The sequence below is a fragment of the Sceloporus undulatus genome, chromosome 3, assembly GCF_019175285.1.
Source record: "Sceloporus undulatus isolate JIND9_A2432 ecotype Alabama chromosome 3, SceUnd_v1.1, whole genome shotgun sequence".
In the NCBI taxonomy this organism is placed as follows: Eukaryota; Metazoa; Chordata; class Lepidosauria; order Squamata; family Phrynosomatidae; genus Sceloporus; species Sceloporus undulatus.
Genome location: NC_056524.1, coordinates 5,560,056 through 5,569,579, shown reverse-complemented (window position 1 = coordinate 5,569,579; position 9,524 = coordinate 5,560,056). Strand labels below are relative to the sequence as shown.

General features: G+C 44.4%; 1 protein-coding gene and 2 non-coding genes across 3 annotated transcripts; all 3 read right to left on the bottom strand.

Moving 5' to 3' along the window:
* Positions 1-2,116: 2,116 nt before the first annotated feature.
* RPS3 (ribosomal protein S3) lies at positions 2,117-9,053 on the bottom strand. Its single transcript, XM_042459914.1, has 7 exons — positions 8,902-9,053; positions 7,458-7,588; positions 6,883-6,976; positions 4,742-4,836; positions 3,617-3,804; positions 2,288-2,484; positions 2,117-2,187 (listed from the first exon to the last, which is right to left on the bottom strand). The coding sequence occupies exons 1-6, from the start codon at positions 8,929-8,931 to the stop codon at positions 2,291-2,293; spliced, it is 732 nt and encodes a 243-aa protein (XP_042315848.1). The 5' UTR covers positions 8,932-9,053; the 3' UTR covers positions 2,117-2,187; positions 2,288-2,290.
* On the bottom strand, positions 3,905-4,052 carry LOC121927450. The gene has a single exon (XR_006103216.1). It is a non-coding gene; the product is annotated as a small nucleolar RNA SNORD15 (small nucleolar RNA).
* LOC121927449 lies at positions 6,678-6,825 on the bottom strand. The gene has a single exon (XR_006103215.1). It is a non-coding gene; the product is annotated as a small nucleolar RNA SNORD15 (small nucleolar RNA).
* Positions 9,054-9,524: the final 471 nt, after the last annotated feature.

The window sequence follows — 9,524 nt, the reverse complement described above, 5'->3', positions numbered from 1 at the left end:
ATCTGATCTCCCCTGGACTTACTATATACAGTAGTCTCTGAAGCTAGCCTACATGACCAATCCATGCTTCACAACAAGCTACACCACCATAGACAGACACACAATGGTAACCACATCTCCAGAGAACCTCTGTGGGTTTCATTTTTAGTTATTTGCATCTGGCTATGAGGATACCGTTAAATGCACAGGCAAGGCCCAAATGCCCTAAAGGCACAAGATCCCTGCTGATCTTGGAAGCAGAGTCAACCCTGAGTAGTACTTGGATAGGAAACCCCCCAATGCTATATCCTAGAGGAACTAAATGCTATATTCTAGAGGAACTAGCAAAACCTCTCTTGAGTATTCCTTGGCTAAGAAAACCCTGTGAAATCCATGGGGTCACAAGTTGATAGGCAACTTGATAGTACACACAGACAGGAATGTTGCCAAATGTCCCCCCCCCAATCCTGTCTGCTTGATATGAAGCATCAAATAGCCATGCAGGGCAGTTTCAGGGGCTAAGTTTGGGGCAAGACATAGGGTGCTGCAAATGGAGAAAGGGCATCCATAGGAACAAGGGACACTTATGTATGCCTATGTCCCTAAGAGAATTCTGGGCACTGTTGAGCACAAATGCTGCGTCAATCAGCTTTATGCACACTCACTGGGGAAGATGAGTTACCAACAACTGAAATTTTTTAAGATGTGAAACTGAAGTTTTGTACTTTGTTCACTCTACAGGTCAGTATGTAACATGTATTAGTTTCAGTCCTAGTTCAGAGATCATCATACCTTCTAGGACTCAACAGCTAAGAAGTTACAATTCTCTGTATTTCACTCCAATACATGGCCTGTAAAGACTATGCTATTATCTTCCAGTACCTTTTGATGAAAGGGTGGAACCTAAGTAGTTTAGTGAGGACTGAAACTACTCACTAGCCAGAGAAAAGCAGTGTTTATTCTGTGTCTCACTTCTCAAAATGGGGGTGGGGGGAGAGACATGCAACCTGCCCCACCACTGACAACCAGTCCTCAGTCAAAATGGTGAAAGGGTTGAGAGATCAACTTGAAACTGTGACTGATAGGTTAGGACTGTCATTATACTCTAAACAACTTTCTCTTAATTAAGTGATTTTTACGTGTGAAAGGGATCTAGGAGTCCAAGTAGACCACAAGTTGAACATGAGTCAACAGTGAAATGCAGCAGCTAAAAAGGCCAATGCAATTTTAGCTTGCATTAATAAAAGTATGGTGTCTAGATCAAGGGAAGTAATAGTGCCACTCTATTCTGCTCTGGTCAGGCCCTACCTGGAATACTGTGTCCAGTTCTGGGCACCACAATTTAAAAAGGATGTGGAGAAACTGGACTGTGTCCAACTAAAATGGTGAAGGATTTGGAAACCATGTCTTATGAGGAACGACTTAGGGAGCTGGGGATGTTTAGCCTGGAGAAGAGAAGGTTAAGAGGTGATATGATAGCCCTGTTTAAATATTTGAAGTGATGTCATATTGAGGAAGAAGCAAGCTTGTTTTCTGCTGCTCCAGAGAACAGGACCCGGAACAATGGATGCAAGCTACAGGAAAAGAGATTGCACCTCAACATTAGGAGGAACATCCTGACAGTAAGGGCTGTTCGACAGTGGCAACAGTGAAACACAGTCCCTCGGAGGTCTTTAAGCAGAGGCTGGATGGCCATCTATCGGGGATGCTTTGTGATTTCTTGCATGGCAGCGGGTTGGACTGGATGGCCCCTGTGGTCTCTTCCAACTCTACGATTCTATGATTCTGTAAGTGATGCCAGTAGTTAAATCTGACCCACAATATATTGCTGAAGCACAGCCAATGTAATCCCTGACTTGCTGGGATTATTTGAGGCATGAGTAAGAAGATACAGCTATTAAAGGGGCAGAAAGAGGAAGTGGCTGTGTCCAACCAAAAAAAAGGACAGGATAAAGGGGACTTTAGAGAGAGAGAGATCTCCTGAAACCACCAACTTTGCAGTAAGGAAACTGAACCCAAGAAACATTCTGAGAATACTTCTTTTCTACAGACTTGGGCGTTCTTTCTGTTAGGACCAGACAGTACGGCTCTTCAGGAAGCTCCCTCTCCCTCCACAAAACCAGCCTTCACCAAGTGGTTGTCTTTTCTAGTTTTATTAAGAGATATTTGTACAAGACATCAAACTCTCTCTTCCAGACACTGGAAAATCTGCAATTAAAAACAAAAAGTTGAACCAGTCAGAACAGATATTCTTGTAATTCCAACACAGTCAACTATGTCTTGTGGGGACAAGAAGAAAACCACTCACCCTTTAGGCGGTGGGGACCGGCTGTGGCATGGGAGGCTGCTCTGGCTTTGTGCCCTTCTGTTCTGAGATGGGGGTGGTGGGCAGGATCTCTTCTTTTGGCTCCACAATGCTGACATGGTCTGGCAAGGGCTTCTTGGGGCCAATCTTGCCACTCGGATCCCAGGGCAACATGATCTTCACCTTAATCCCCAGCACACCTATAAAAGGAAAACACATGGTCAAGAGATGAGGGGGCCTATGAAAGCTGACTGACCGGAGCTCCTCTGTTAGTTCTGTGCTTCATTCTCTCTCAGCTGATGTTATTTCAATAGTGCTCCTTAGACATGTGTTGAATTCATGAATGCTTGCAATTACTATTTCCAAGACAAAGAGCTTCTAAAACATCTTTTTAAAATGCCTTTCCTGACACAGTGCACTCCATATGCGTCCAAATACACTTCCCATCCTCCTCAGCCAACAATCGCCTAATTAAGCTAAAATGGCAAATCATTTACAAGCATGAGCTGGCTCATTCTTCTCCTCACACTTGTTGACTTCCTCCCCTAGACTGAGGCAAGCCACACTTTCCTGTTTCTTCCAAGTTAGCAATTATAGCTTGCACTTAAAACTGCAGCACAAGGAAAGAATCTAAGGCTGGCATCCTGTTAGCGAGTTACATTGTTAGTCATTTATGACCATGTAACTATTCCATACTCTTAGTTGTGACTGTGGTACCACTGCCACAATTGTCAATGCCCCTGAATTCCACCTTACAAGCCAGCCAGCTAGCCACCCTGAGTTACAGAGCACTATGGTACTTGCACACCAGCCCCTCCTATCAGCAAGTGATGGTGTGAAAAGCAGGAACAGGATGTCCACAGGGTCTTTTCACAACTCTTTTTTATACCACCACTCGCTGGTGAGAGGGGGCGGGTCATGACAGTGACAATTCCTAGGAGTGTGGTAGAGTCTCCTTTTTTGGAGGTTTTTAAACAGAGACTGGATGGCCATCTGTCAGGGATGCTTTGACTGAGTTCCTGCATGGCAGAGCATTGGACTGGATGGCCCTTGAGATCTCTTCCAGCTCTATGAGTCTACATCTTGCAGCACCTTACTCACCACTGCCACAGACCTCTGTTGTTCTGAACCACTGACTGGCTTTTAAGGTTGGTGTCAGGCTTTGGATCAGGAGATCGAGCATAGCCACCATATCAAAGCTATGTCTCTGTTGCAGCATCTTGACCTAACTGTTGGATGAGGATCAGGAATGCAAAAAGGGGAGCAATTTTTCCAGTCAGTGAGTGAAGTTGTGTGATCCAGTCAGTGGCGTGAAGCTACAGCAGCACTCACCCTGCCGGAGGAGGACGTGGCGCACAGCAGTATCGACATAGTAGTTGACAGGATCTCCACTGTGGATCATCAGGCCGTCCACAAACTTCATGGACTTGGCTCGCTGGCCTCGGAGCTTCCCAGAAACCACCACTTCACAGCCCTTGGCTCCACTCTCCATAATGAAGCGAAGGACGCCATAACATGCCCTAGAAAAGGAGAAACAAGTGAGCCATGTAATCACTTAATTACAAGTGAAATAGGAAGACAAACTAAATGCTGGACTATTAGCCATTTTTAAACTACATCCCTTCTCAGACAAATGCCTCAGGATCATCCAAGGAACAGGACACCACTGGCCAGAGCAGCCAAACAGAACCACAGAACATGGCTCCATGTTGTTTACCCTGGGCAGGAGGGTGGCCATTTCTGACTCGTCATCGCATCATCACTGAAGGGAACAAGTGTGGCAAGATCCAAAAACACCATGAGCACAAAACAGATTTTCAAGCCCATTGAGGGATTCCTATATTGGTTGACTACAAAAGAAACCAAATTGGTATTTTCAAAACTAGCTCATCTGTGTGCATAAACATGTGTGCATAAACATTCCTGCACCAGACTCACATAAAATATTACATTATTCTGCCTCCCCCTTGTCTATGTCAAACCCCAGATTGTCATCTTGAGACTGGGGAATAGAGATTATAATCATGACTTTTGAAAACAAAACAGCATGTCTCTATCTGTCCTTTTGTCTTCAAAAGGCACTGATTATAACCTCTGTCAGAACTATAAATCAAACAAAACACCTATTTTCTACACACAACCATAAAGTGATTATATGGAGTGTTGCTTTGTGTTCCCAGTATCTCTTGTAAATACTTAATTCTCTTAACAGCTCAGTTTTACACAAAAGTCCTCACACCTAAGACCAACTGATTTCAGTGAGAGACTTACTCCCAGGTAAGAGGCTACAGGCTTGTAGCCTGAGGAACCCATCACTGCTATTTATATTTAATAGATATGAAATGGTTAACTGTTTAAAATGGTAAGAGAAAGTACTCTCCACATCCTGCATTTTCTTCATGCCAAACACTCAGTTTACCACCTGGTGTACACTCAACCAGAAGCTCCGGCACTTACCTACGCACTGCGAGCCCTCCCAAAAGCTTGTAACGCAAGGACTCAGCTTGGGCAATCGCACACAGCCCCCGCGTGGCCACCTTTTCGGCATAGAGCTAGAAAACAGAATGCAGGAATAACTCACTTAACCAAGCCTCTGACAATGAAGCTCCCTTTTTTACAGTCAGATTGCAGCAGTGTGTCTGCAGTAATCAATGCAATAAAACATGACCTAAAGAAGAATGGGATTCTACTCTAGGTGATCCTATTGTAGTTGTGGCCGCTCACCTAAAAAAGGCAAGGTAAACAGCTGCCTCAGAATCACTTACTAAACATGTATGAACAGCAGAAGGGGGGAGTAGATTACTCTGCCTCACCAGCCACCTTGGCATGCTGAAAAATCATAGATCTAAAAGTTTCACAACCACAATGGAAATTGTAACAAAAATTGAGGCTACTGAAAGAACCGTGGTCTTTAAGAATATTCAAAATGTTTTTGTTTCCTTATTCAAGGCTTACCTGACCTGGTTGTTTCAGTTCATGTGTTCACATGGTTAGTTCTGGATAAAAATTTGGCTAAAACATAATTAAATTGTTTTTCTTTTTTGTGATGCAGAAACCTATCCCCATTTTTTCCATGTTATTTCTACCTCTGGTCCCAAAATTTCTATTAAAGTAAAGCCACTTATGTGGGCCTTTCATTCATTTGTGACTTATGGCAACTCTAAGGCGACCCTATCCCCTTGGTGTGATTCCTCCCAAGTCACCCAGTGGATTTCCATGGCCGAGTGGGGAATCCAACCCTGACCTACAAAGTCGTAGTACAATGTTCAAACCACCAAATCATACTGGCTCTCTCTCAAGTATACTGAAGTACGCCTGCATATAACTTTTTATCAATACCATACACAAGAATAGCCAACTCTATCTCTGGTACACATGTGCCTCTTGAGGTTCGGACCACAAACCCATAAAAATACTTACATGCCCAGAGAGGCTTTGCCACAGGGATCCAGAGCCTTTCCAAGGTTTGAAGGGCTGACCTCTACTCCAGAGGCTAAATCAGGGCATTCCATAAAGGCACAAACACACCATTTGGCAACCAAGGACCCCCTGGGGTTGTGCCTTGTGCAGTGTCACAGGAAGGTGCTTTCTCAGCCAGAGGTTCCAAAACAACAGCTCAACCTGGAGCTGCAGCCATCCAAACACTTCCTGGGAGACACAGTCAGTGTTGGTGGGAAGCCCAACCAGGTGACCTGATCTGTTTGGCCTATACTGGGGAAAAGCATCCTTCTGGACATGCCTAGCACAAGGGGGCAAAGACTGGACACTTTAATGGAAGAGGAGAGGCTACAGTCAAAATCGGGACACCAGAGGAAAACATCTATACAACAGGTGACAAGAAAGCACTAGCTACTTAGGCAGTAGAGCTGGGTGCAATTTTGAGTGGAGTCAGTAGAAATATACCGACTCCAACTTCAAAATGAGTGATAATGCCTCATGCAACCATTTTATGATGATAATTTTGTTACTGCTAATTACCATACATTTGTCAATTGTGAAGGATTCAGGCAATAAATCAAAGGTCTGGCATACTGACGACAGAGCCCTGCTAGCTACAACTGGGCATTTAACATTCTCAGCTATTTCTATCCAAGAGGAATATCACCTCACTATTAGTCTACATCTGGGATTTCAACATCCTCTGAAACAACTGGCAGCAGCAAAATCAGACCCAGACAACTGGACAGCTATGGTTAACCACAGTGAATTGCTGTCCAAAGCAACCAAACAGCAATTAACACTGAGTCGAACATGTCAGTCTGTGAACAAAACCAACCTCCATCCAGCTAAAGTATACAAGCAAACTAAAAGACTACAAGTTTAAAATCAGACCCAGGCCTAAAACTGGCCCATGATTGCTAAACTTATTTTAGGGTACAAACTCAAGAGTCACCCTTCTCAGACAAATGCCTCAGGATCATCCAATGAACAGGACACCTTTGCCAGAGCAGCCAGACACAGCGCCACAGAACGTGGCATAGAGCTGTTTGCTCTGGCAAGAGGGTGCCCTTTTCTGACTCGTCATCAGATCATCACTGAAGGGGACATAAACATGATATCCAAATCCACAGAGAGCAGAAACTGAGGAAACCCCTTACCTCAACGCTTCCTTCGGGAAAGCCAAACCGCTTCTGCACAACGGCTGTCAGCTCACGGATGCGGCGCCCTTTCTCACCTAGAACATTCTGAGTTCTGAAGTCAAGAGCAAAACAATTATACTTGGATACTGATACATTTCTTTGCCCAACAGAAACAATACAGTCTTCATTTTGATATCACTGAAAATACTGGGGTGGGGGAATAGTTTTAGAAAGCAGTGATATTTTCCATAATAGAGAAAACAACAGCCTTTGAGATTCAATTCAGATATTCAGGAAGAGGCCAGACCAATGCAACAAGGGTCTAGAGAGTAGTATAACATAAACCAATCCCTGACTTGACAGGCACAGAATATTTGAGCACAGGAGTGCTTTTAAAAGTGTCAGCTCCACATACATGACACAGTTTCCATATCTGTAGTAATGTCCTTATTTTTCAACCAAATTCTTCTAAATCGTACTAAGCAGATAGGTCTCAAACAGAAATCTCATGTGTGACGATTCACCCTCAGTGCTTTCTCACTCAACATACAAGGTTAGCAAGTGGACCCAGAAACCTCTATGAGAGAAATCACCTGGTAGCAAGGATGATGATTTCTGTCCTGGTTGGGGTAACTCGAACCTCCACCCCAGAGTAGCCATCCTCAGCCAGTTCACGGGTGAGGAATTCATTCAGCTCAGCTTTGAAGATACCATCGGCCACAAACTGAAAAAGACCAAACCACAGGATTAGAGACCAGAAACTAGAAGGCGCCTTCATTGTCATGTCTGTTTGTTAGTACATACCTGCTCAGGCCAATGTGCAACTATGCTGCATGAGAGGCTGGGGAGGCCCTTCAGAGCTCTCACAGCTCCATCAATTAGGTCTTGATACCTAAAGTCCCAAAGCATTATGCAAACCAGCCCACAGGCCTACTATACAGCAGCATAATGAATTACAGCACTGAGATTCTTTTGCCAATTCACTTATGCAAGCTAAAAGCCTCCCCACTGGGACTTAACATATAGGATTGGATTATAATGGCACTAAGATAGTTACTGAAATCTTTTGTCACCCCAATTTTTACACCATGAGTGAGCTACTGGCAAGCTACCTCTACAAAACCCTATCTCCAGCCTGTTACAAGGTCGCAGGCCAAGAAGAACGTACCTGGGGCACAGACTGGGCTTCTCCCTCCGGACGCAGGAACAGGCAAGTTAACTAGTACTTGATCCGTTTCAGGTTTGATTCCGTCAAGGCCCCAGTTCCTTCATAACAGAATGGCAACTACAGTCTATCCCATGGGACTACCTCCATCTTACACAAAAGCCGGTCTTGAAAACAGCTACTACTCATTTGGACAAACAGGAATGCAGTCTTCTGTCCCTTACAATAGGTTCTATATCTATATCTTTTTCTTAAAATAGGTTCTATATTATGTTCTGCATCTTACAATATGATCTATATCTATGTCCTTTTCTTACAATATGTTCTATACAGTACTATTTTCACTACCTTACAATAGGTTCTATACCTATGTTCTTTTCTTACAATAGGCTCTATATCTACGTCCTTTTCTTAAAGCAGGTTCTATGTTAAGCAATATGTTCAATGTATCTATGTCTATGTCCTATATCTACGTTCTATATGTTTAATATGGATTAAACGAACAGGGAGATAAGACGCAGCCTTGCCTGGCGCCTTTACAATTGGGAACCCTTGTTTCTCCATACTCTGCTCTGACAGTGGCCTCTTGTTCTGAGTATAGCTCTATGATCCTCCAAAGGCCGCAGCCAACCCTTATCCTTCTCTATCAATGCCAGTCCGCCATGTTGTTCCATGAAAGCACAGCCATCCTAGGCCTGGAGGATGGGGTCGGCCTCAATCCGCGTCCATCCTCCGCCCTCGTCGCCCCGGAGAGCCACACAGCCGCCCCAGCCAACGCACCTCGGCTCCCGGCTCCAGATCCCGGCGACATTGCCGCCCCTTCTCCCTTCCTTGCCGCCCTCCAGGCTTCGTTTACAACACAAAGCCCTCACCTTTCGCTTCTTGGAGATCTGGACCGCCATTTTGAGCCGCGCCGCTCGGGCGAAAAAGAGGCCGCTTCCGCTACCGCACAGGAGTATAGGGCCGTTCTGCCGCTTCCTATTGGCCCTCAGGTGTCACGTGGGACAGAAAGGGAGTGCGGACGTAGCCATGCATGCCGGGAAATGTAGTTGACGCGTCTTTCAAGCTTCGTTCTTTGTCGCCTCCGCCGGAAGTTGTCGCGCGCTATATCTACGCTAAGGAAGAAGTGTATCCTGGGAAATGTAGTCTCGTCGGGCCTAATAAAGTTTGGTTTGGTTGGAGTTGTTAGGCCTCCTTGAGGGAAAACTCGAAAGAAATGCAAAACTGAATGCTGAAATATAAAATAAAGACATATTTAACACAAATAATTTCGGTCTTAAGCATTCTTTGCCTCCTTGGATGCATCTACACAGTACACAACACAACAGTTTTGACACTGTTTTAACTGCCATTAATAATAATAATAATTTATTTCTACATCAGTATAAAACCATATAACACAATAAAATAAATCCCGCTATTCCCTCCTTCCTTAAAACAACCCACATAATCAGTTTTGTGAGATATTTTGGCCTTCTCTGTCAGAGAGCTTTGG

Excerpts from the sequence above, each read along its gene's own strand:
- RPS3 (XM_042459914.1), bottom strand. The coding sequence starts at position 8,931 with ATGGCGGTCCAGATCTCCAAGAAGCGAAAG. Across the intron at positions 3,805-4,741 it reads GGAGGGCTCGCAGTGCGTAG|GGCATGTTATGGCGTCCTTC; the intron begins GTAAGTGCCGGA and ends CTCCTTTTCTAG. Across the intron at positions 2,485-3,616 it reads CCACGTCCTCCTCCGGCAGG|GTGTGCTGGGGATTAAGGTG; the intron begins GTGAGTGCTGCT and ends TTCCTTTTATAG.